Genomic DNA, 26657 nt, shown 5'->3' with positions numbered 1-26657 from the left:
CAAGGTCCCCCCTAAAAAAATGGGGCTGTGATTCTGCCCAGCTGTTCTGCAGTCTGCTTCTTCATTGGGGAGGGAATTCTGAGCTTTTCAGGAGACACAGCAGTACCCCTTGTTGGCTGTCAACCACATGAAAAGTTAGAAGCACTCCACACCCCTACAAAGTAGCCTGGGTTGAAAATAGCTGCAGCCACCCTTTATTTCCTCTGTTGGTGTGGAAAGGAAAATTGTGATTCTTTGCCTTTTACAATCATGGCACAGGTGCAAGGCTGGAAAATTTAAATAGGAACAAACCTTAACTAACAAGTACTAAATCATCTCTGGCAATGCCTTGGACTTGGTTTTAAGATGTGAGCTGTTTTATGGTGGCCATGTGTGGTACCTTGGCCTAGCTTCCTCATTCTCCTGAGGGCTCATCCATCTTGAAACAAACTTCCTTGCACACAGAAAGCAAGCATGTCAAGGAGAAGTCTCAGCCAGTAGCCTGACATATCCATTTTCTCTGTTCACGTAGAGGAACTTTAGGCACTTGAAGCAGCTTCCTTCACATTGTTTCCTGGTCTTATTACCTGTTTTGTCTGCTGGTTATCTGCCTTCTGAAGGTGGAGAATGTCCTTTGTAGGAGCCTAGATTTGGTCCCACTTTCATTGAACAGCTGAGCGTCTTATGGAGAGAGATTCTGCTCAGGAATGGGCTTGGAGCTCCAGTACAGGAAGGCTCTCCCTTTGTATACATTATGCGAGAATACATCGAACACGCTTCCTAAACCATAGCACGCATGCTAATCCTGATTTCCCCCTGAAATGCCCAGCTGCCAAAGGCGTGTCAGTGTGCTCCAGGTCATCCTTTCACGCCAAATGGAGCGCCAGTAAAGCTCAGTGGGCTGGCGCAGGCCCCCCACATAAGCCCAAGAACCGTATCTGGAAATGTTCTGCCCTAGAGAGAGGCTCCTCTGCGCAGTGCAGATGTTCTGCTCTCCCTGAGTAGACCCTCTCCCCTCTTCCCTGGGCCTTTCACCACTGGCCAGTCACTTGCCCCATCTCTATGGGTTCCATTCATTCTATGAAATGAGGGTTCAATCAATGTCAGGGCCAACCAATTTTTAGACAGCACACCAGTGCTAATTGGGTCTCTAATCAGGGTTTACATTTGTTCATTAGCCTACAATTTTTGTAGGTTCAACTACCTGTGTAATTGAAATGAATGCAAAAGATGGAACTGACCCACTTCCTGTATAATTGCTTTATAAATACAAGGCACTAATTTAAGTCAACTCCTTTTGCTTTTAAATGCCTCACTGTCCGCTTTAGTCTACTCGTTTTGATCATCAAACATTGGAGGGGCAGAGGATTCCTCCCAGTAGGGAATCTCTTTTTAGAAGGAATATTTTTAGGGTGTCTTTTCAGTAGGTAGGAGACCTCCAGGCGGATTCACTTCCCAAGCAGAAAGTCACAGATCCCCATATGGGGGGCAGGGGCAGTTCAGTGTCAAAAGCCAGCTACGTCTCCAGAATGTCCATGTTGTCCAGCTCACTGCGTAGATGGTCAACGTATTGGTTAATTTCCAACACACGACTTCGGTTTCTTTGAATTTCAGTCTTGTGAACCTGCAGGGATTGAAACAGTTGGGCCGGTTGACACTTAGCGCCAAGCCGTGGTTTGTTTAACAAACCACAAGTTAGCCATAGATTGCTCCACGGACGGTCAAACAAATCATGGCTTGTTTCTGCAAAGTGTTTTGGTTTTTTGTCCCGTCCCCCGTCCCCCAGCTGTGCTTGCCTCGTGCCTTTGTAGCTTGTTGGGTGCCGGGGGGGGGGGGATGTTAAAACAAACCATGGTTAAGGAAGGATGTTGGGTTTGCACATAATACCAATCCATGGTTAAAACAAACCCACGTTCATAAGCCAACAAAAACCAGGGTTTTTATATCATGGTTTGTTGGCAGTAAACAAACTATAGTTCAGCTGCTGGGCAAGGTTTAATAAACAATGGCCTAGCAATCTACTGTATGTGAACCAGATTGTGTGCAGAACCTCGAAGGGGATTTCAGTGCTTGCCCATTCAAGGCAAATGCTTGAAACCTGAAGAGTCAAGTCACTAAGATGTGACTTCCCTCACTATCTTAGTTCCTCCCTGTGGGTAGCCAACCAGTGGTGCAGCTAAGTACTTTTAGGCCCTAAATTTAATGGATGCACAGCACTGCCCACCCACTCCCTTGCTTTAGATGGCCAAGTGTATTATTTCGGCTGTTACCATTTCTCTTCCCACTCCTCCCTTTCACGCTTTACAACTGCTGCTACATTTCTGCTATGTGGTGTGTTTTTTTTAAAGTTTCCAACCCTGATTTAAGAACCCAGTGGCTTTGCATTTAAAACTTAAATCATAGCCTCATCATGCCTAAAGGAATAAAACGGGGTTTACTTCCACTGCCCTGATGTGAAACACAACTATTTGGGAATAAAAGCACCATTTTGGTGCAGAACGTAAAGTATTTTTAAATAATAAAATGAGAATCTGAAACCATGCACATGCCTGGATGACCAGCTGGCCACTGATTTACAACATTTTCTGTAATAAGAAGGAAATGATCCCTAAGGCAACTCCTGGTAAGGCCCAGTTTGTCCATGCCAGGCCTGTTTTCCACTGCCCCCATCACCTGCCACTCTTTGAGTGATCCTTTTTTGGGAGGATGGCCTGAGCTGCAGGACCCTAGATATAGGCCCTGAGGTCCAGTCCTAGCTGCACCACTGAAGAAGAAGAGTTTGGATTTGATATCCTGCTTTATCACTACCCTAAGGATTCTCAAAGCGGCTCACAATCTCCTCTCCCTTCCTCCCCACAACACTCTGTGAGCTGAGGGAGGCTGAGAGACTTCAGAGAAGTGTGACTAGCCCAAGGTCACCCAGCAGCTGCATGTGGGGGAGCAGGGAAGCGAACCCGGTTCCACAAATTACAAGTCCACCACTCTGTACCACTACAGCCAACCCCAACCACCAGTGGCGTAGCATGGGTTACCAGTGCCCAGGGCCACACAGGGGGCTGGGAGGGAAGGAAATGGACTGAGTATGCATGCACATTCAATTGTCTTAATGTCCCCGTCACCCAGAAGATTGCAACTGCAGGGATAAGGGGGAAAAAGAGTTGTTGTCTGGAGAGGTCACTTCCTGGTTTGTATAGAGAAGCCATTTTCAACAGAGCTCAGTGATGGAAGCGGGCAGCACCGGGTGTTGAAATTTTTTGCCCCTAACAATTTTGCACCCGGGGCAACTGCCCCGACCCCCCCAATATGCCACTGCCACCAGCTACCTTGTTAACAATAAGATGAAAGCACTTATGTCCTTAATGCTGGTTATTTACTTCTGTGAGAAGGCCTCCTACAGAGGGGCAATGGGACTCTTCACTTACCTTCTCAACCAGTGTGGAAGCCCAGCCATTGGCTTTAGTGATAATTTCGTCTTCTCGGTTGTCAATCTTCAGGAGGTGAATGTCGTGAGAGGCGTTGACGGCGTTGACAATTGTGTCTTTGTCCACGAAAAGCTAGGAAGGAAACCAGGTGAGAGGAGGCCCATTTATTTTGGCTGTAGACAAACCACCATCCCACGAAGGGTCATCTCTTACTGATGAGTCACGCCAAGAGTGTTTTGCCTGTTCTGGTCTTAATGGCGAAAGGGGAGGAAGAGGAGGAGTTGGATCTCACCATACGAACGTCATCCGGCATCTCCTCATCAAACTCGCTCTTCACTATTTTCTCCAGTGTGTTGACGGATATCTCCAGGAGCTTCTCGTGGTGCTGGTTCTCTAGATCCCGGCACTGAGCCATCGTAGGAGAAAAAGTTAAGAAGCAAAGAACAGGGATGCCTCTCAGCAACCCTTTCCTACTGTCCAGTGTTTGAACAAAAGGGAGGCAGGGAAGGCTGGTCGAGGATGGAAACTAAGGCCGTGCACACATTGCCTGCTTAAAAAACAGTTCTCTCAATTCGGATCTAAGCTGGCTTGGGGGGAAGAACGCATCAAAACACAGTGGCTGGGTCTACACTCACTTTTTAAACGTCATTTGAATGATATTAAACATGTTCTAAAACGTCAAGACATTTGTTTCTCCTCTGCTTCCTTTTCTGCAAGGTCTACCCGGTTTCTGGAAGGGGAGAGCTCTGCTATGAGGTATGCCATGCAGGGCCACCCAAGATGGACATGTCATAGTGGAGAGTTTTGACCAAACATGATCCACCTGGATCAGGAAACGGCACACCACTCCAGTATCCCTGCCAAGAAAACTCCATGGAGAAGACAGGAGTGCCTGGCGTGCTCTGGTCCATGGGGTCACGAAGAGTCGGACACGACTAAATGACTAAACAACAACAGCTCTGCAGCACTCTATGGTGTCGCATTTTAATAACGCATTATTAACGTTTAAGAAGAACGTCACATGGCTATATGGTTATCAGAACCATTTTAAAACTCATTTTTAGCGTTAAAAACAATGAGTGTAGATCCATTCAGTATTTCGTAAGATGTGACAGGGTAGGTCCAGGAGAGACATGGATCATGACTGATGTCATGAGTGCACCGATTCCCAAACCAGTGGTGGGAGCACACTGGATGCAGAGCACATAGGAATGTGCAGCCAGCCTCAGTTTGTGTACATTGTGACAGCAAGGACTCAGCCCTTCATGGCCCAACAAAGGTCCTTGAGTTAAACGCACTCCCCAGGGATGCTGCTTGGACACCCCAGCCCCAGTTTCCAAGCTTTTTGTACATCTGGTTGGCAGGAGTGGTCCCATGACAACAGAACTTCCTTTATGGGGTGGAAGTGTAGAGGCTCACCCCCCCCCTTGCTTCTCAGGGTTGTCCTGCAGGAAAGCAAAAATGCTAGCCCATGATTTTAGATCTTCTAAGACCTCTGAATGCGGATCTCTGAAGGACTCTGAACTATACTATCTTTGCCTTAGAGTGTAGAAGTGAGTATTAGCTAGTTATACTCTGCAACGTTATTATTTTATCTTTACTTGTAATCTACCAAAAGATGTGCCTGCTTTTTAGCATGTTCTTTATGTTTTAAAAATAATTTTTTAAGAAAGAAACTTTCTCTTGTACCGTGTGTGCCTATCCGGGGGAATAGCTAAATCCAACGCCTAACTTCTTGGTTGCGCTTTACTACAGAATTTCTGCCTGCAAGTTTGTGGAAGCAACTTGTAGTTTGGGGTTAACTGGTAACAAAGGAGCACAGCTGACTCCCTTGAGTTGTGGCTTCAGGTAACCCTGGGACGAGGGAGTGGTGGCAGCCTTACCAGTTCTGTTTTGTCCTGTTTCTGAAAAGTAAAAGGGCCTGCCAGCCTTGCTTCAGAAACCTGCTCTGGACAGAGGGCAAAGGCAGGTGAGAGAAGGGCAAATGGTTGGGGACCCGGTTACTACATGGCCTCGGTCCGTTATATCTGAAGGAGCGTCTCCACCCCCATCGTTCTACCCGGACACTGAGGTCCAGCACCGAAGGCCTTCTGGCGGTTCCCTCACTGCGAGAAGCAAAGCTACAGGGAACCAGGCAGAGGGCCTTCTCGGTAGTGGCACCCGCCCTGTGGAACGCCCTCCCACCAGATGTCAAAGAGAACAACAACTACCAGACTTTTAGAAGACATCTGAAGGCAGCCCTGTTTAGGGAAGCTTTTGATGTTTGATGTATTACAGTATTTTAATATCTTTTTGGAAGCCGCCCAGAGTGGCTGGGGAAGCCCAGCCAGATGGGTGGGGTATAAATAAATTATTATTATTATTATTATTATTATTATTATTATTATTATTATTATTATTAGTGGAAATGCCACTATTACATTGAGTATTATACCGCAGCAGCTCTTCAGATAGATCTTGGCACAAAGAGTGAATGGAGAGGAAAGCCCTGCAGTTCTTAGGGGCCTGAGAAATGCTTCCAAAACTGAAATCAATCCTAGCCCTACCGCACAGTAATGAGAAGCAATCGAATGCCATACAGTGTGGACAAGCCAGCTCTGTTGATCCGAAGCAAAGCGCCCACCACCATTTGCAGCTCTGTGCAAGCGACAGCAAAAGGATATATTCCTTGTTCGTTTTCTATAAAGTTCGACACCAGGTCAGCGATGTTCCTTTCGAAATCCTTTATCACTTCCTTAACAAGAAAAGAAAAAGGGAAATTAGAGGGCAAAACTGAGTTTAACTCAAAATAGTTTGGCTCCCACAAGTTTTAGAAATTGAGCCTGAAACACACAGGAGAATCTACTTTCCTGTCATTTTTGCTGACTATTTTATTTATTTATTTTTATTAATGTAGTTAACCAAATATATCTATAGATAATGCTTTAATGTAAGAAAAACTCACAGTGGTTTACAAGAATAGAAAACGAAGCATTAAGATTCTCAGCAAAAACCAGGTTGCAGCAGGCATTTAAAAACATTCAAAAGATGGTTAAAATCAGCTTTAGCTAAAAAGACATAAAACACATGTAACTTCCACATGTCCAGACAGGCTCACCTAAATAAAAATGCTTTAAGTAGACTCCAAAAAGAATATGGTGAAGGTACCTGCCTGATGTCAACCAGCAGGAAGTTCCAAAGCTGCCATCACACCAAAACATTGATTTCTTACAAGTGTGGAACAGGTATTACACGACACCTTTAACAGCGCCAGTTCCACAGATCCAAGCCGTTGAGCAGGTACATATGGGGGAAAGTGATCCTGCAAGTAAACTGCTCCCACACTATTAATGGCTTTTTGCACTAACAGCAACACCTTGATCTTGGGCTGGGATCAAGTGGGCAAAACCAATGCAGGTCTCACTCCTGCCAGCAACCACGCTAACTGCAGCTTCTGAACCAGCACAGGGAGGCCCCACACAGAGCGCAGTACAGTAATCCAGCCTTGGAGTCCCCAGCACCCGAACGTCCAGCTCTGCCAGGTTCATACCTCCAGCTGATCAACCAGCAGCATCTCCTCACTCATCAGCACGTCCGAGAGCTTTGTGATTTCATAGTTGTATTCAGCCAGTTTGATCTCTATTACTTGGTTGTCGTTGAGGTTCTGAATCGTATCTATCACCTGTGTGCTCAGCAAGAGACAGAAGGTTAGCAGCTGTTGCCCTGTGGCAGAAATAATTCATTTTATTCATTATTGGTGGTGGTGGTGGTAGAGTTGCACGCAGCAGCTTGAGAATGGAAACTGTAACTCAATAAAGACTTTTACTTAATGATCGCTGGCTAGCGTGATCCTCTGTGAGCTAGGATCTTCAAGCAGCTCTGACAGTAAGCTCCGCCTGACAATTGTGGGCATCTACAGCCTCGAGGAGGGGAGAGAAGCAGGTGCCTACCAGCGAGCTCACAAACGGCAGCCGACATGACGGCTGAGCAGCAGATAGCGGAACTCAGAGAAGCAGTGTCACAACTGAATGCAGCGGCTCTCGCATCCAGGAAGAGAGAGGAGGAGGCAGCTGCCGCCTGCAGGGATCTCCAGGTCAGGTTAGACGTGCTTACAAAGCAGACACCCAGGCAGGAGGGAATTGGGTTGGCGAGACGAACAGGCGGTCTGGTCTCTCACTTCGATGGGAACCTGCAACAGTATCCCAACTTTAGAGCAGACGTACTGTGCGCACTGCAACTGCTGAATAAAGACTTTAGAGATGAGCAAGAGAAAGTGGGATTCATCATGTCCCATTTGCATGGGGATGCTAAAGCATGGCTGCGCAATTTATGGAGGGATAAGGATCCGGCGCTCCAAAATGCGGATGCCTTTATTAAAGCGATGGATGGGTGTTTTTTATCAAGCATTGACGTGGATCTTGCCCGGAAGGAGGTGCATGGACTAAGGCAAGGGAGGGCCAGCGTGAGGCAGTACCATGCCCGCTTTTTCGCTTTGGTCAGTGCCCTGGAATGGGACAGAGATTCGGCCCCTGTAAGAGACCTCTTTTGGGAGGGGCTGCACAGCTCGATTAAAGATGAAATCGCGAGGGGGGAGAGACCCCGGACCACCCAGGAGGTCGTTCAGAGGGCACTGGCAGTGGGGGTGCGGCTGGAAGAACGTCCGTGGAGCAGGGACGAAGGGCGTGGAGGGCGCGAACCAGCCAGGGGCTCCTCCTTCCTTCCCAGAGAAGCAGCGCGTGCGCAATCCACGCCTCCGCCAGGAGGAGGAGCGGAACCTATGGAGGTTGGAGGTGCAAGGGCTCAGTCAGCAACCAGAGCCCTAGCACCGGCAGCAGTGAAAGCGAAGCCTCCTAGAGGGAACAGGAAGTGTTACGTCTGTGAGGAGCCTGGGCATATGGCGAAAGAGTGTCCCCAGAGGCTCCACAAGCTCACTGCAGCCTCAGCAATGGTGACTGCAGCAACGCAGCAAGGAGGACCACAGCAGGGAAACGACGCAGTCTGGCTGGAGGAAGAGGCCCTGGGGCCCAGCCAGACGTGTTAGTGACGCAGTCCCCAGAGATTTTACAGCCCGTGAACCCCCTCCCGCCCAAACCAGTAGTGAGGCTCACTGCATCTCTCCAGCTGCCCAATGGAATCACCATGGACGTGCCAATTACCATTGACTCAGGCAGCAATGCGGACTTTATAGGGCAGGACTTTGTCGACAAACACGCTATACAGTTGCTGCCGGCCACACTGCCCCTGCAGGTTGTCACGGTGGATGGCAGGGAGCTGCTCGGGGGGCAAGTGGTGAAGCAGACGCCACCGATGGTGATGCGACTTGGGAATCACAAAGAAATCATCAGCTTCAATGTCACTCAACTATCGGATACGCCCATTGTATTGGGAATGAGTTGGCTGGACAAGCACAGCCCAACGCTGGCTTGGTACCAGAGGCAGCTGATCTTCGGCTCTTCCTTTTGTGCTGAACACTGCATCGTGCCCCGGCAGGAAGGAGAGGAAGAGGAGTCACAGCTGCTGCTAGGCACGCTGCAAGCGATTCCTCACAAGTACGCAGAATTTTTGGAAGTTTTCTGCGAGAAGGAGGCAGACAGGCTACCCCCTCACAGACCATATGACTGCAAAATTGACCTGCTGCCGGGGGCGGCGCTGCCTAAAGGGAAACTGTATTCCATGTCAGAGGACGAACTGCAAGAACTCAAAGAGTTCATAGATCATAATTTGGAGCGCGGTTTCATCCGAGAGTCCAAGGCAGCGGGGGGCAGTCCTGTATTCTTTGTTAAAAAGCGGGACACGCCCCAAAAAAGACTGGTAGTGGACTATCGCATTTTAAACAATGGGACCAAGCCATCGGACTTCCCCATGCCCCGAATCGACGACCTCCTAGCGAAGGTGCGGAAGGGAAAAGTGTTCACCAAGTTAGACCTGCGAGGGGCGTACAACCTCATTCGCATGCGGGAAGGAGATGAGTGGAAGACGGCCATGTTCACGCCACTGGGTACCTACGAATATAGAGTTATGCCTTTTGGATTGCAAAATGGCTCCCACGTTTTTCAAGCTTTCATGCATCACGTGTTGGCGGGACTTCTCTACAAGACGTGTGTCTGTTTCTTAGATGACATCCTGATCTTTTCGGAATCGCAGCAGGAGCATGACGGACACGTCAAGGAAGTGCTGAGCAGGCTAAAGCAACATAGGCTCTACGCCAAGCTGGAGAAGTGCCAATTTGACGTGACGGAGGTGGATTTTCTGGGCTACAAGCTGTCTGACAAGGGGCTCGCCATGGACAGCGCCAAGGTTCGAGCGGTGTTGGATTGGAAGAGTCCACGCAACCGGAAGGAGGTCCAACGGTTTGTCGGCTTTGCGAACTTCTATCGCAAGTTTATCAAGGGCTTCGCTATGCAGACAGCGGCCATCACAGACACGCTTAGCTCCAAGAAAAAGAAGTTCATTTGGACAGAGCAGGCGGAGCAGTCCTTTCAGGCACTCAAGCGTCTCTTCGCGTCGGAAGAGCAGCTGCTTCATGTCAACCCCAGCAGGCCGATGAGGGTGGAGACAGACGCCTCGGACAGAGCCGTGGGGGCGGTCCTGCTGCAGAAGGACCCGCAGGGGGTGTGGCGACCGGGAGCGTTTTACTCCAGGAAGCTCAGCAAGTCCGAGCAGAACTACACCATCTGGGACAGGGAGTTGCTGGCCATTCATGCAGCGTTCAAAGCGTGGAGGCACTTCCTGATCGGCGCCAAGCACACGGTGCAGGTTTGCACGGACCACAAGAATCTGGAGCACTGGCGCACGGCACAGTTCCTAAACCAGAGGCAGATACGTTGGGCTGAGTTCTTTGCGAACTTCGACTTCCGCATAGAGTATGTCCCGGGGGACACTAACGTCATGGCGGACGCTCTCTCCCGTAAGCCACAGTATCTGGAGGACGCAACGCCAGCGGCCGCCATGCACATCTTCGCACCAACAGTGTGGGCGTGCGCCGCGGCAACCGTGGACCTGGAGGCGGTGCGACGAGCGTTGCAGGATGACTCCTTCGCGCAAGCAAAGATGGCAGAGGTGCAAAGGGGCAAGGCAGCGGCCGACGGTTTCCAGCTACGAGATGGATTGCTCATCTGTAAAGGGGCCATCTACGTGCCAGGAGACGACCTTCGCGCCAAGGTGCTGCAGCAGCTGCACGACGCGCCCACTGCCGGGCACTTTGGCAAGGAGAAGACGGTGGAATTAGTAGCCAGGGATTTCTGGTGGCCTGGAATGAGAGGGGAGGTCGCAGACTACGTGGCGAGGTGTGACACCTGCCAGAGGGCCAAGCCAGTGCACAGACCGTCGGCCGGACTGTTGGAACCGCTGCAAACTCCGGTCGAACCTTGGGAAAGGGTGGCCCTGGACTTTGTCACGGATCTGCCCAGCTCGAGGGGCAAGACGGCAGTGCTGGTGGTGGTGGACCTGTTTTCCAAGATGGCACATTTCATTCCGTGTGCTAAGGTGGCCACGGCGGAGCAAACCGCCAAACTGTTCATAGACCACGTGTTCAAGGTTCACGGTTTGCCACGGTCTATTCTGTCCGACCGGGGGCGGCAGTTCATCTCGAATTTCTGGCAGAAGCTGATGGGCTTCCTGAACGTCAAGATCAACCTGGCGTCGGCGAGACACCCGCAGACCAACGGGCAAGCGGAGCGGGTCAATGCCATCATGCAGCAGTACCTGAGATGTTATGCAAATCAACAGCCTGCGACGTGGGTGGATTACCTGCCGCTTGCCGAGTTCGCCTACAACAACACGAAGCACGTGTCCACGGGGGTCACGCCGTTCTTCGCCAACAACGGGAGGCACCCCAGAACCTTCCCGGGACTGGAAAGAATGGGGGAGGGGGAGCCGCAGACAGCAGATGCGTTCGCGTCGGAGCTGCAGGAAGTCCACGATCAGCTGAGGCGCCACCTGGAGCTGGCCAAGCACGCATACAAGGTACAAGCGGACAAACACAGAAGGGTTGGCAAAGAGCTCCACGTGGGAGACTGGGTCTGGTTAGCAGCCCACGCAGTGCCGGCCAGGTCGTTGGCCAAGAAGAAACTAGGGCATAAACAACTGGGGCCCTACCAAGTCGAAGAGCAGGTCAACCCGGTAGCTTTCAGACTGGCACTTCCGGAGGGTTCCAGAATGCATCCAGTGTTCCACAGATCGGTGCTCACTCCCTACAAGGCACCGCACAGGTTCCAGGAACCCGGAACGGCGCCGAGTCCGGTCAGAGACAGAACAGGGCACGCGGGAGTGGCACAGAAGGAGCGCATCAACGAAGTCACGGAGATTTTGGACTCCAGATGGGGGGAAGAGGGGGTAGAATACTTTCTCGCCAAGGAGGGCACCCCGGCCAGTGCGAACAGCTGGGTGCCGGGCTACGCCTTGGACGAACCTCTGCTCAAAGACAAGTTTCATGCCCTCTTCCCACATAGACCTATGCCAGCAGACTTTTTCGACGACTGGCTTTTCACGCCCACGCTTTCGGCCAGCACGTTCCGGGGGTTCGACTCGGACGAGGACCCGACACGAGACGTCCGTTCCCCGGAGGGGTCACCCTCGGGATCTGCATCAGAACCCTCGTATTGGTGGGACGATAGACCAGAGGAGCAGTTCCGCAGAAAGTGGCTGGAATGCCCAGGACGAGCAACGCCGCCAGGAGGAAGTGAGGGAGAGACGGACATGGACGTTTTCGGGGACGACCCTGGTTTCGAGCACGGCGGCACAGAGATGGAAGCGGAGGTGACCGTCGTCGATGAGAGCAGGGTGGAAGACCCGGGAGACTTCAGATGGAGGCCCGCCATGGGAAGCGAACGATATCCGACGTTCGTCCCTTTGCAACAGCAGCACCCAGCTCCAGCACCGGAAGGAGGGGAGGGGGGAATGGGGGGCTTCGAGGGGGGGATGGATGTCAGGGGTTTAGGAGCAGAGGCAAGGGCAAGGGAGGAAACAGAGAGCGAAGGGGAGGAGGCAGAAGAAAAGATGAGTGATGACGACGACCCGAGATCTCCGAGTCTTTCCAGTGAATCAGAGGATTCACAGAAAGGAGCACCAGTGGCCAGGGCAAGGGGGGAGTCTAGGGGGGCACCCCAGGAAGATAGAGCCAGAGGGGACTCAGAGGAGAGCAGTTGGAAATCGGGACCAGCGTCACCGCCAGAGAGCAGGGAAGAGGAAGGGAGCCAGGGGGCAAGCGCTGGCAGCTCACCACAGGAGGGAGGGCACGAGTCAGGAGTGGCCACACCTCCATCGGGGAGCGAAGAAACGGTTAAGCGGAAAGTGGAAGGTTGGGCGCGCGCGCCAAGTTCAAATGCAGAGGAAGGCGGCGCAGTAAGCAGCCCGGAAAGGGAGCCAGGTCCTAAAGCCCGGCGCAAGGAGACAGGAGGGTCCGGGGGGTCAGCGTCAGAAGAATCCCGGAAGGAAGAGACCCCGGGGGGTAGAGGGACCCAGAGGAGGACAGTCAGGCGGAAAAGGTGGAGCCGGGCTAGGATATTAAGTTGGTGCACACGGGGCGGAGACTCAGACGGAGCTTCGCCGATCTAGCCACTAGACGTAGAGTTGCACGCAGCAGCTTGAGAATGGAAACTGTAACTCAATAAAGACTTTTACTTAATGATCGCTGGCTAGCGTGATCCTCTGTGAGCTAGGATCTTCAAGCAGCTCTGACACCTATGGTCCTCCAGAGGTTGTGGGACTCCAACTCCCATCATCCGCCTTATGCTCACTGGGGCTGATGGAAGTTGCGAGTCCAACTGCGTTCCCCATCCCTGACCCGAGGTCCCTTGTGTACCCCATGATTCTTCTCTTCAAAGTCCCGCAGGATTTTGGAACACTGCTGGTGGTTCTCTTCCAGGGCTTCGTTGAGGCACTCATAGAAGAGGGCGACCTCAGCCTCTCGCTTCTCGTATTGCTTCAGGCCGTACTCAAACAGGTTCTCGCAAATGGCCACAAATTTAGTCTTGTATGTGAAGCTGGAGTCAAGGAGAGAACTGAGTTGTGTTTGAAAAGGAAAGGAAAAAGGCTTGTGTCTGCTTCCGCTGCCTTGTTTGGGCTGTTGCCTCCTGTTGTTGGAGATCACTATGACTCACAGTAGCCCTCATAACAAACAAGAAACCCCACTCCAGAGAACATCCCATTCTCAAGGTTTATCACCAGTTCTGTCCCAAAGCAGAAAGGATGTATCTCAAAAATTTATAAAACTTGTTACTGGCGTGGCAGACCAAAGATGAGATGGCAAAGGTGACAATGACAAAATGGGCCATAGATATCAGTTACAACATAGAATTGTCTGTATGGGAAAAATTATGGCCTGAAACCATGATTTTCTCTGCCTGTTATGTTATTAAGGAAAACCTACAAAAGATCATGTACTTGACACCTAGCACATTAGTGAAAATGTATTTAAAAGGGTCTAATTTATGCTGGAAATGCCACGAGGTGGAGGGAACCCTGATTCATATGTGGATTCATACATTAGAGAGTATTGGGAAATGTTCCGCACAGAATTAAAAAAAGATTCTAAAACTCACATTTCCCAAAAGACCAGAGGCCTTTCTATTAGGGATAATAGGTGACGCCATTCCAAAAAAGGCACCCAATATCTTTCTGTATGCAGCCGCTTCAGCTAGGATAGTATATGCGGAAAAAGAGATACTCACTAAGGAAATTTGGTAGAACAAATTGATAGAATACATAGAATTAGTAGCCATGATCGTGAAACTAAAGAATAAGGATTAGTTAAAGATAAGAGAAGAGTGGAGGTATTTGGGAGATTATCTTAGAGGGTACGATATACAATTTAACCTACAAGTAGGGGTTAACATATGAGCAGCAGATAACATCAAAAAAGGAAGACTTGAAATGATAATGGGAGAAATATCAGGATATGCAGCAGATCAAGATTCCCCTAGAATGCCACAGAGAGATGGATTAGGAAGTCTTAGGAAAAGAGATGGACGATGAATACTGTATGATGTGTGTATAAAAACTGTTAAATAATTTTTTTAAAAAAAGTTGTGTGGTTTGTTTTTTTTAAAAAAAGGATATATCTCCAGTAGCTCTGGCACTCCAGGCAGGTAGAGCAGTTTGGCTGCTTCGGGATCGTCTGCAAACATGCTGTCAAAGAGGAAGCTTCCGTTCAGATACTCCACGTAAGCGCGCTGGAGAGAGAAGCAAGGAGGCAGAAGAGAAATAACAGGAGTGAGCTGGCAGTCAATTGCACCAAGCAAGCAGGAGTTAACTCTTCATTAGCACAGGCGTGTCCGGCCTAATGAGCGCAGCAACTCAGATCTTGCCCCCATGAAGTGGTTGCCACGACTAAAGGTCCCTGTCTGCCCACAAGCGTCTAGGTTCCCTTCTCTCCAGGGCTTTCCCACAGCAATTGGAGGCTGCACATGCATGAAGGCAACCTCTCCTCCACCCTTTTCATGCCTCTTCTGGTTCTGGGAGGGGAGCTTGTCACAGCAGAAGAGGGAGACGACACCCGTGACTCTTCCCCAGCCTGACTCATCTCTGCCTCTTGGTCTCTCTCCTCTCCTGCTTCAGCTTCTGCCTCTGATTCTGGGCTTCTCTCTGTCACAGACTCTCCCTGCTCACTAAGCTCTGTTACCTCTTCAGCATCTGACACCCCCTACGCCCTGTCTTCTACCTTTGACCACTCCCTGGACTCTGGGTCTTCTTCCCTTGGGGGTTCCCCAGCTGGTTCCTCCCACCATTCCTCTGCACCCAACCAGTCAATGACAGGGAATCAGAAGAAGATAGTTGCCCAAAGGAAATGGGGAGAATCTTATGCCTTAAATTCAGATGGTTCTGTGAGATGCTAAGAAGAAAAATAGAAGGGCCGGGGTCCCTTAAAATAAATAGCAGACCAGTTAACACAACGAAGAAATGCATATTGTGGAATATTTAAGAAAAGAACCACCTGTTTTCCAAAAATAACAAAATAAACAATGTATTCTTTCACAGTTCATCAACCCTCAGCAGACCATATTGACTTGGAGAGCTGGTCATTTGAGGACAATAGGGCCAATGTGGTATAGTGGTTAGAGTGTTGGCCTAGCAGCTGGGAGACCAGGGCTCAAATCCCCACTCGGCCATGAAGCTCACTGGGTGACATTGGGCCAGTCGCTGCCTCTCAGCCTAACCTACTTCACAAGGCTGCTGTGGGTTAAAAATTGGGGGGTGGAGGGAGAGCTATGTATGCCACCTTGAGCTCCCTGGAGGAAAAGTGAGAGGTAATATGAGACAAACATACATACATACATAGGTAAAACTAGAGGTTGGAGAGCTTCAAATGAACAGAAGAGAAGTTCAAACGGGTGTGGAGTTCAAATGAGGCCTTTTAGATCGCTCTCTGCCCCAGCCCCTGCCACCTCAGCCCCTGCCTCTTTCCTTAAAGGGAGTCTCCAAGCCTTGAACCGCACACTCAGTCTCTTCCATCTCCCTTCTAGGAGGTTCCTGTTCTCAGCTAAGCACCTGCCCAAGTGGGGGTCAAGACATCCAGGCATCTATAAATCTCCCCATGATTCCCTCTTGCCAACTGAAGTCTTGTCAACAAGGTAGAAACTGATAATATTAACAGCAAGGAGCTGAGCCCTATTGAAAATGGCGCCAAAATTACAGAACCTTTTCCTCACTTTGGTTAGCTCTCCGGAGACAACCTCTTTCAAGCCATTAATTAATTAATTGAATTTATATACCTGGAGGTCTCAGGGCAGTTCACAGAAAAGATCACAGTATAGAAAATCAAAATAAAAACAACCCTATAACACACGCAACCTCCAAAAAAGAGCCACATTTTAAAAGGGTATAGGATGTCAATCAGGTCAACCAAAGGCCTGGTTAAAAAGGAACGTTTTTGCCTGGCGCCTAAAGGTGTATAATGAAGGCGCCAGGCGAACTTCCCTGGGGAAAGCATTCCACAGATGGGGAGCCACTGTAGAGAAGGCCCCGTTCTCGTGTATGAACTGTTTTGTACGAACTGTTTGGTTTAGCTTTCCACTTTGTGTCTGTTGAATCCACAACTGTTTTCTTACTGGTTCTTATTTCATATATCAGTGTTCAGAGACCAACACCTATTCAGGAGGCTGAAAGAGAATCCAGTATCTGTTGGGTTCTCTCAACATCCCTGCGATCTACATTCCTGCATTGCAGGGGGTTGGGCTACAACTCTAAGATTCTACAGACGGCCCAAAAGGAACATACCTTGTGATATTCCACCTGTTTCTGCTGGGCATCCAGAACCTGCTGCTTGGCCATGGCCAGAGTTTCCCCATGTCTCATCTCCTCGATGGCATACTGGTATTTTATCAGGGCCATCTCTCGCTGGGAAAAGAAAACGGGGACAGGCAGCTTAGAATCAATGGCGTAGCAACTGATGGACTATGCGGAATTGGCATAATTGACACGCAAACTATGTGATAAGAATAACTGTGACCTCAAAGATGAATGGGAACCTTTTACGAAATATTTGAAGAGGCAACAAAATGAACTGGCAGGTTTTGAATAAAAATCCACACTTTATTATAATACATAGACAGATAATTTGAGGATCTTTACAATTTTATAACATGCAGATAGAAAGATGTGTTGAGAAACCAGAGAAAGGAGCTGAGGGAAGTCTGGGGTGGGAGGGGGGGTTCTGTCTATGGGGGAGGGGGGAAATGGAGGGGGGAAACAATGTGGATGGTGTATTTTGTTAAAATTACTGTGTTGAAATTTATACTATTTATTTATTTATTTTTAGAATCAATGGCATAGCTAGCCGCTCGGGTGCCCAGGGCAGTGCACACGCCCTGCACCTGGGGGCGGAGCGAGCCGCCCATGAGGATGGGGCAAGCCAGTGCAGGGCACACTGTGGAAAGCCTCTCCACTGCCTCCCCCTCAGCTGTGGGATGGCTGAGGGAGAGGCGGTGGGCAGACACAAGCCCCACGCTGCCGATTTAGGCAGCGCGGAGCCTGCAGGCGCCCAAGCAACCCCATCACTCCCAGGAGAGACACATGGCTCGGGCACACTGCAGGCCCCGCGGTAAGTGCCAGCCCCCACTGTGTGACGCCCAATGCCAGCCGCATTTCGTTGCATTTGTTGTGAGCCCAAAAAAGTTCCATGAGCCCAAATTTTATGCTTTTTATTTTAAAAACTCATATTTTTGACCTTTTGTCACCCCCCTCAGGGATGACACCCGGGACAGCCCGCATCTGCTGCATCCCCCTTCCTACTCCATTGCTTAGAATAAAAAGGTAAAGGGACCCCTGACTGTTAGGTCCAGTTGTGACCGACTCTGGGGTTGCGGCGCTCATCTCGCTTTATTGGCCAAGGGAGCTGGCATACATGACTAAGCCGCTTCTGGCGAACCAGAGCAGCACACAGAAACACCGTTTACCTTCCCGCCAGAGCGGTACCTATTTATCTACTTGCACTTTGACGTGCTTTTGAACTGCTAGGTTGGCAGGAGCAGGGACCGAGAAATGGGAGCTCACCCCGTGGCAGGGATTCGAACCGCCGACCTTCTGATCGGCAAGCCCTAGGCTCTGTGGTTTAACCCACAGCGCCACCCGCGTCCCTACTGTTTAGAATAAGGGCTGTCAAATCTCAAGGCAGGCACCTGTGTGGAGAGGAGTGAGGAGGCAGCCTCACCGGCTTTCTGGCACTTGGGGTAGATAGGAAAGCTAAAACAGCAAGAGATAAGGGGCTGAACTTTTCCATCCTTACCGAGTTGTCATCTACCAGTCTAAAATCCAGGTACACAAGGTCGGGGAGATAAGCGGCGATGAATGCGGAATATACTTCATTTTCGCACACTGGGTTCCCGGTGAGGTTCAACGTGCGCAGGTTTTGGAACTTCCTGAGATAGATCACCTGTGGCAAGGTGACAGAGAAATAAAGAGAGCCATGAGGACAAAATATTTATGGGGGAAATTGAGATTTTCACAAAAGATGAACAAGAGGAAAGGGGGTGTTCTTTGTTGAAAAATGTCAAACTTGGAGTCATTAAACACTCGCAGACTCTTAGACTTTTTACTGAATGAGAACGAGATCCTGCTGAGGTATCTCTTGTGGTTGGTAGCCCCCTGGTTCAAAACACAAATGAACCCAGCAAAAATAAATTATTACACGCTGATGCACACAGCACACATTGTAACTTCTGGACCAAAAAAACCTGAGTACTGGTTTCTTTCTGAAAGCAGATCCATCCCAACAGACGAAACCATTAAAAGCAAGGATCTTTGCTGCACAGTTGCAGTTGTGCCATAGGTTGTGAGGGAAACCCCCCCCCCCAAGTTTCTAAACCTCATGGATATCAAGGGAAGCTAAAACAACCAAAGTTTCATCTGCTGCAAGCATCACATCTATCCAGGTTCTGGGAAGGGCATCCTCATGCAGTTTACTAGTCTAAAACTACAATCCACAGGAAAATGCATTTTTACTGTCTTACAGTGAAATCCTATGTGTGTCTACTCAGAAGTTAAAGGGATACCACAGCAGTGGAATTCACTAAGAGGTAAGATTTAATATGGAAAACAATTTCCCCCATTTCCCCTTCTCCTGTTGAGCATGAAACAGCCTCCATGTACACCCTTCCCCGCGCCTACACACAAGCTTCACCAGGGGATGGGTAGAAAGATCATCACCACAGGTGTTCACTGGGGGTTAAGGTCAACTCCTTCAACCCCTTGGAGAGGCAGTGTGGTGTTGTGGTTAGAGTGTCAGACCCAGCAGGCCAGGGTTCAAATCCCCCTTCAGCCATGAAACTCACTGGGTGACTCCCTTAGGCCAGGCACTGCCTCTCAGCCTAACCTACCTCAGAGGGATGTTGTGGAGGATAAAACGAGGATGGGGAGAACCATGTGTGCCACTTTGAGCTCCTTGGAGGGAAAAAAGTGGGATATAAATGAAATCCATCTATCAATAAAATCCTCATTTCCAACTGTAACCAAGTGATAAGTATGTGTAACAACATCTGCCGACACTGCTGTCTCTCTGCTCTTGGCTTTCTTTCCCTCTCCCTATCTACTGCTGTAATTTCTATTTTAGATAACCTCTCAGCATATGAGCCTACCTGGACCCTGCAGTCATCATCTTTTTTGTAAATAATAATAATAATAATAATAATTCATTTTCAATTAAAGACATTCAAATTAGTAACAAATCGGATTGAATCTTGCCACATTAAAACACAAATAATAAAACCAATTATACAATCCGAATAAAAAAATTTCAGGGAGGCTTCCCACGTTCTGGATGTCGGGAGAAATTTTCTCACACATTTTTCCCCCTGCTTTCTGCTCTGTAGTTTCCCCTGCAATCATCATCTGAGGCTGTTCTTTGTCCATGAGAAGTCCTTAGGGCTGCAACACAAGAGCGGGCCTTTCCTGTGGTGGCTCCCCGCTTGTGTAATGCTCCCTCCAGGGAGGTTTGCCTGGCACCTTCATAACATGTCTTTAGGTGCCAGGAAAAATCATTCCTCTTCTCCCAGGCCTTTGGCTAACAATCTATGGCCTTTTAAGCTGTGTGTAGGGGCTTTTGTGTTTGTTTGTCATTGTGGTTTGTGTTTTTAGATTCTTAACTGCCATATGATCTTTGGATGAAGGATGGCGTAGAAATTTAATAAATAATAATAACAATAAGAAGTTATGAGGTGGGTAGTAGGGAAGATTTGTCTGTGTTTTACGTTGCTTATGTAACTCTGTTAAGGCACCATGCATTGTGTGATATGAATAAAAACAGTGGGATACTTTTAAAGAAGAAAAAGGAAGGAGACTTGGTTCACCATTCACAAATTGTAGCCTCTCAAAGCCCATTCTCAGCCCCTCCGGTCCCTGTTTACTGGCAGACAGTTGCCTACAAATCCTGTTTGCCCCTTCTCCTTTGTTGCATCCTTTAATTACTCCTTCCTCTTTACTGCACTGTGTTATGATTAGAACAGGGTACCTAAGAAGGCAATAGGGAGGTGGACAGTGCTGTTTCGGATAAACCGTGACTACTACTGGCACCAGATGTTATTTGGGCCTAGTGAAGCTACTGGAATTTAATTTGTTAGGCTAGTAGTTTCAATGGAGGACTGCTAAATGTCAAGGCAAGAGCTTTGAAGACAGACTGAACACCCCCTTGGCTGATTTTGCTCTCCTTGTAAATATGCAGCTACAAACAAGCATTGGGTGTGCCCTAGGGGCATGATTTCAGTCCACACAGGAGAGTTATATTCATTTAAAATACTGATACCCAGCCTTTTTTCAGTCTGCAACAAGGGGATAAAATGCTAGCCTACTGACAGTGATGTTGAATACTGTAAAACACTATATATCAATGTGGCTGCAGCACAGAATTCAGAATTCATGCCAGCCATGGCCTTTTTCTGGATACTCTATTCCATAACCACCCTGTTTTCTATCCATCTTCATCACCAGTAAGCATTCTGTGGCCAATTAGCACAATCAGTCTTTACTGAGCTGTTTTGCACACATCCACCCCCTTCAGAGTTTATCTTTCTAACCACCCTTTTTTGTCCTGCTGCAAACCTCTAGAGGGGTTCTTTCAGTTCTTGCTTATTCCTTCTTCTTGGGTGTAGATGGTGCTGTTTTGGCAACATAAATACTGGCACTGGGTGAATGAGTTCGCTCTGATTGTACACTGAGCACAGATGTTTTCTAGTGATTACAACAGGAGATTTACAGTAGATGAAGAAAAAAATATAAAAAAATCCTGCTCCAACAGCGACTCACTAGATGGCCATGGGCATGTCACTCTCTAAGCTTCAGATCCTCGGCCATGAAATGGAAGTGACCATCTCTGCCAGAGAGGTGTTGGAGGACAAAGAAAAGTAGCAGCTTCAGCCTCCATATGTCTACTTAAAAGTAAGTACCACTGAGTTCAGAAGAGAGTAACTACCGAGCGAGAGTACACAGGATTGCCACTAGAGACTTTATACAGCTTTATTAATTAAACCCTTACATTTTCCAGAGTTTGTATGTTATTATTTCCTATAGAGAAGACTTGAAGTTCTTGGAGCGTGTCCAGATTCTCGATCTTAGAAATCCTGTTGTTGTACAGACTAAGATCTTGCAATTTAACGAGCGCATCTAAGCCTTCAATGACTTCAATATTGTTGAAGGACAAATCTGGGGGAGCAGAAAAAGAATGTGGGAGGCAGGAGCTCTGAGAAGGAAACCATTCAAATCCTCTTAGGGAACTCTTTCCTATTCACAGAATCAGTTTTTCTCTCTGTTGGAATCAATAGGTAGGAGGTGACTTAGCCCTCCCTGGAACTTCTTGTCCCCTTTTAAGAATCCTATGTGCCTCTTATCCAAGGGGAGCTGCCCTACATTTTGAGAACCACTGTTCTAACTAGAATGTTTCAAATGCATATAGGTTTCAGAAAAAAAACATTATTTTCTATCCTGGTTCTGTTTTCCCCCCAACAGGAAATCATATATCTAGCAGATATGAGAAAGAGGGAAGACTCTGAAGAGAATGTTGTTCGGCCTTCTTCTAACAAAAGGCAAATTGATGAGGTCATTCTGTCTTTTCAAGGGGCTGGAGTGGAAACAAAGTGGAGGTCAGTTTGGCTGGGAACAAAAACCATCTCTCATCAGGCAGTCTCAAATGCCATCTTCATTCTAGCTGCCATTTGATGGCTGGTATGGAATTACCGTATTTTTCGGCCCATAGGGCGCACCGGCCCATAGGATGCACCTAGTTTTTTTAGCTCAGTGCCCCCCAGGCTTCGGGCTTCGCGCAGCTCTCTGCAAGCCGTGGGAGGGCTGCGCGACTTCTCAGCTTACAGAGAGCTGCGCAAAGCCCGAAGCCTGGGGGGCGCTGAGCTCAGCGCCCCCAGGCTTCGGGGTGCAGGCAGCTCTCCACAAGCCGTGGGAGAGCTGCGCGACTTCGCGCAGCTCTCCCACGGCTTGCGGAAAGCTTCCTGAAGCCTGGAGAGCGAGAGGGGTCGGTGCGCACCGACCCCTCTCGCTCTCCAGGCTTCAGCGAAAGCCTGCATTCACCCCATAGGACGCACACACATTTCCCCTTCATTTTTGGAGGGGGAAAGGTGTGTCCTATAGGGCGAAAAATACGGTATTATCTCCAGAGTTTACAGGTTCTATTCAACTAGGCTTTACTCAGTGTGGACCTATTAAAATTAATTGGCGTTCATTAATTTCAGTGGGTCTATTCTGAGTAAACCTTAGTTGAATGCCACCCTATGGCACCAGTCTCTATCCTGCACAGGCAAAATTCCTGATCAACACTCAAATAGAATTTGCGGTCAAACCCAACTAATGTCAACTTGGGAGGGGAAAGCTAGCCAAGGAAGCTTCAGGACCTTGTCTGGAGTAGCATATTGGGGGCTGCTTGACACATGATACAATTCCAACATGGAAATCACTTCCAAAATACACCAGGGTGCAGCCACCAGCTGGAATGAAGTGAAGGTTGCTCTTAATTCCTACACAAAAATTTCACAGCATTTGTTGTGACCCTGAATGCAACCATCTTACCCAGCCAGACCAGATGAACCAGAGTATCCAGTGCCTCAATCTTCTCAATGATGTTGTTGTCCAACTGCAGTTTTGTCAGGTTCTTGAACTGCCAGAGGTTGTCAATCTTCAGGATATCTGAAGCCACAGGAAGGGAGAAGTAGAATCATGCAGGTGTTCTGGGTGGCAGTTCCCACCATATGTAGAGATAGGGAAGAAATTTATTCAGCTTTCCTTTTAAAGCTAACCTACTTAATTCACACTTCCCAAACCAATATGTGGACCGAAATCTGCCTACCCTATGAAACTTGCAATTCTCCCAGTTTTGCAATGCAGGTCTCAAACCAAAAAGGCATACCAAAAAAGTGTAAATTAGGAAAGAGTGCCCACAAAAATGCATTACATTAGGGGAAACTGTGCACCAAAAATGCATTATATATGAGGAGAAATGCACACAGCAACAATGTTTTGTGCAGACTTTATTTAAAAAAAGCTCTGCACCATACTATCTGATGTGGAAATGGGGCAACCTAAACTTAAGATAGGAAATCTGAGACACTGGAATTCATGGATTTGTCCATCCCTTGGCATAAGTGGGAGGAGCAGAGAAAAGGGAGAGCTATGGGAGAGCAGGAGACTAATAGATGGCAGAGGGTGATGAAGCTGGAGGAGCAGAGATTAGTTCAAGTATCTTCACAATCCTGCCTAAAAGCGGATGTTCAACCACTGACTGTCCACATGGCAAATCTCCATGTTGCAAGGACTTTGTAGTAAAAGAGCCTTGATTTATTTATTTTTTTAAGTCCCTGTTTTGTATTCTGATCCTTACTTCTAAAATCAAGCTGCAGCGCCAAGACATCTTTGAAATTGATGCCCTCTTTTTTGGCCAGGAGGCCTGCTTCTTCTTGAGGTCCTTGCTCCTCGACGGCCTTCTGCAGCATCTCATCATCGATTACATTGGGCTCTATGCTATCATACAGTCGACTCATCTTGAGCAGAAGACGTGCCCCGCAAGATTAGAACTCAAATGGATTGCCCTGGCCTGTCGCAGACACTGAAACAGAATGACACATAATGCCTCATTCACATAGTAGGAGCTTCTGGGAGCTGTCCACACCGTCCGCATAATGCCCACCTACCACGCCAACATACAGTCTACCAAACTATCCACTCTTCTACGCATATCCACAGCTGGCGCCTCATTCTTCTTATATATGGAGATAGTACAGGCAGCTTTGTGTGAAAAAAGGGATAAATCATGGAAGACATGGCTGTCAGTAATGGCAAGTGAACAGAACCTCCATATTCAGCAGCACTCCACCACTAAAAATAAGGCACTGTGGACAAGCAATGAAGGAAGGCTATTGCTTCCAGGCCCGCCCTCTGAACTTCACAGCTTCTGTCAGGAGTTGGCATCCTAGTGCCAATTCAGTGGGGGAGCTAACCCTGGTTTTGCTACTCCAGCTCTCTGCAGTTCATGCTGATTCCCTTTCAAAGTGTATGAATGGTGATAAGAGGAAGGACGACTAACAGCCTCTGTACACTTTGCTCTCTCGCTTTGGGTGGCGGTGCGGGTTGAGCCCAAAGGGTGACAGCAAGTTAACAAGCAGTGGTGGCAGCATCAAGAACCTAAGAAGAGCTTGCTGGATCAGGCCAATGGCCCATCTAGTCCAACGTCCTGTTCTCACAGTGGCCAATCTGATGCCTGTGGGAAACCAACAAGAAGGAACTGAGCACAATAGCATTCTCTTGTCCTGTTGTCTCCAGAACTGCTATTCAAATACATTATTGCCTCCAACCATGGAGCCAGAGAGTAGCCATTGTGGATTGTAACCATTGATAGCCTTCCCCTTCGTGATTTTGTCCTTTAAAGCCATCAGGTTGCTGGCCTTCACTGCCTCCAGCGGAAGCAAATTCCATAGTTTAACCATGCACTGCATGAAGAAGCACTTTCTCATTCCTGTCCTGAATCTTCCAACATTGAGCTTCATTGGATATCCATGAGTTCTAGGGTCATGAGAGAGGCAGAAAAACTTTCTTCCATCTGCTTTCTCCATGCCATGCATAATAAACTACTGTCTTACTCACCTTTTCTCTGAACTAAGAAGTCCCAAGGACTGCAACCTTTCCTCATTAGGGAGTTTCCCCATCCCCTTGATCATTTTGGTGGGCCTTTTCTGAACCTTTCCTAGGGCTCAACAATATCCTTGTTGAGCTGAGGCAACCAGAACTGTACACAGTTTTGGAGGAGGACCACAGTTGGCTGCCTTACACTGAGTCATCGAATGAAAGAATTGTAGAGTTGGAAGGGACCCCAAAGGTCAAGTCCAACCCCCTGCAATGCAGGAATCTCAGCTAAAGAATCTATGGCAGATGGCCAGCCAAACTCTGCTTTAAAATCTCCCATGGAGGAGAGGTCCATCTAGCTCAGTACATTGACTGGCAGCGGCTCTTCAGAATTTCAGGCAGGAGTCTCTCCCTGCCTTATCTAGCTGGGGTCGCCACCTGTCCTGTATAATACAGGATTGTCCCATATTTCAATGTAAAATGCTACGTCCTGTATTGATACCCTTTTTTGCCCTATATTTCAGGACTTCTCTCTTTCTCTCTGCCAAGTTAGGGATCCTCTCCAAATGCATGTGTTTGAAAGGGTGTGTGACAGGTCATGTATTTGAGCTCTGGGGGGGCCAAGCACAGAGAGATCTACAAATTCATGTGTATCTGCATGAGCTTGTGACAAATTCCAGAGGGGCCATCCTGTGAGGCTGCAATAGAGCGTAATAGATTGCTTTGAAGTCACATCAGCATCAGATTGAAATAAAATAAAATCGCCCCAACCCATATTTTGCCAGAACAAAGGCGGCAAGGCTACCTGGAGATGCCATCGGGGACTCAATGTGGGCCCTTCTGCTTGCAAGGCAGACGCGCTGCCACAGTCCTTCCCTACAGAGGACCTACTAAGGGAGGGGGTCCACTTCAGACACCCTCCCACCTGTCAGTCTGGAGCTGGAATGGCTCTGCTTCCCCCCCAGCTGGGCACTGTTGGAAGCAAGATGCTGGCTTGGCTCACACAGAGGTTGAATCCAAAGTGGAACTTCGACCTGCCATTCTGGCAGCTACACCGATAGAACTTCTGCTTGTCATACAAATATGAAAGGTGTAGGACAGCAAACAACGACAACACGTGTCATATCTACACATCCTATCCCAGAACATCCCATGCCCGCTCCCACTTCCAGAGGCACCGAAACCCCACCCAGCCCCGGATTGCTCAGCAGGTTACCAGCGCGTCACTTGACCAGCTCACACTGAACCCACAGCCGCCTTCCTCTATCCTCCCCGAAGGTTAAAAGCTCGGGTTAGGCCCCGTTGCTAGGGATGCAGCGGCCGTTGCTAGGGGCAGGTCGCGCTTCCCGCGCCGGCCCACCGGGCTTCCGTCGTCACGTGTGACGCAGGTCGGCCGGCGACAGCGGCAAGCAACCTCGACTCACGTTCGCGTGTTTGTGTGTGGGGGCGCGAGAGAGAAGGAACCAACCCGAACCAACTCGCCCAACCAATGACAGGGCGCATAAACAGCCATTCCCCCGCCAGGATTGGCTACTCGATCCGAGCCTTCGGCGAAGGTTATCCAATAGGCCGCAAGGTTTATTAATTTTTTTTTGAGAAGGCTTTGTCCAATAGGCTGTCTTCGGAGGCGGGACTTATCCCTCCCCTCGCTCCCACCCCTCGCCCTTTCCCTCCTCCTGCTTCCCCGACGCCCGACAGCATCGAGGCCGGGCAGCCTGGCCTGACAAG

General features: G+C 48.9%; 1 protein-coding gene across 4 annotated transcripts; it reads right to left on the bottom strand.

The window, feature by feature from the left end:
• Positions 1 to 171: 171 nt before the first annotated feature.
• DRC3 (dynein regulatory complex subunit 3) lies at positions 172 to 26588 on the bottom strand. Of its 4 annotated transcripts, none has more exons than XM_083474375.1 (13): positions 25735 to 26588; positions 23692 to 23916; positions 22884 to 23000; positions 21343 to 21509; positions 18103 to 18249; positions 16596 to 16715; positions 14439 to 14551; positions 13183 to 13357; positions 6931 to 7062; positions 6065 to 6135; positions 3694 to 3817; positions 3402 to 3533; positions 172 to 1603 (listed from the first exon to the last, which is right to left on the bottom strand). In XM_083474375.1, the coding sequence occupies exons 2-13, from the start codon at positions 23849 to 23851 to the stop codon at positions 1496 to 1498; spliced, it is 1566 nt and encodes a 521-aa protein (XP_083330501.1). In that variant the 5' UTR covers positions 23852 to 23916; positions 25735 to 26588; the 3' UTR covers positions 172 to 1495. The 4 variants fall into 4 exon arrangements, with proteins under 4 accessions (XP_083330501.1, XP_083330500.1, XP_083330502.1 ...); XM_083474374.1 differs by having other exon boundaries at positions 26146 to 26437; XM_083474376.1 differs by having other exon boundaries at positions 25933 to 26100.
• Between the last annotated feature and the right edge of the window lie 69 nt (positions 26589 to 26657).

The sequence above is a fragment of the Podarcis liolepis genome, assembly GCF_965112155.1.
Source record: "Podarcis liolepis genome assembly, chromosome: 14".
In the NCBI taxonomy this organism is placed as follows: Eukaryota; Metazoa; Chordata; class Lepidosauria; order Squamata; family Lacertidae; genus Podarcis; species Podarcis liolepis.
The sequence above is the reverse complement of the archived record's forward strand: the minus strand, read 5'-3'. Positions and strand labels throughout refer to the sequence as shown.

What these genes read in the sequence shown, in the direction of transcription:
- DRC3 (XM_083474375.1), bottom strand. Translation starts at nt 23,851, where the DNA reads ATGAGTCGACTGTATGATAGCATAGAGCCCAATGTAATCGATGATGAG. An exon ending in GACTGGTAGATGACAACTCG is followed by an intron (nt 16,716 to 18,102) that starts GTAAGGATGGAA and finishes TTCTTTTCCCAG; the next exon opens with CGAGAGATGGCCCTGATAAA. An exon ending in TGCCGGATGACGTTCGTATG is followed by an intron (nt 3,534 to 3,693) that starts GTGAGATCCAAC and finishes TTTCCTTCCTAG; the next exon opens with CTTTTCGTGGACAAAGACAC.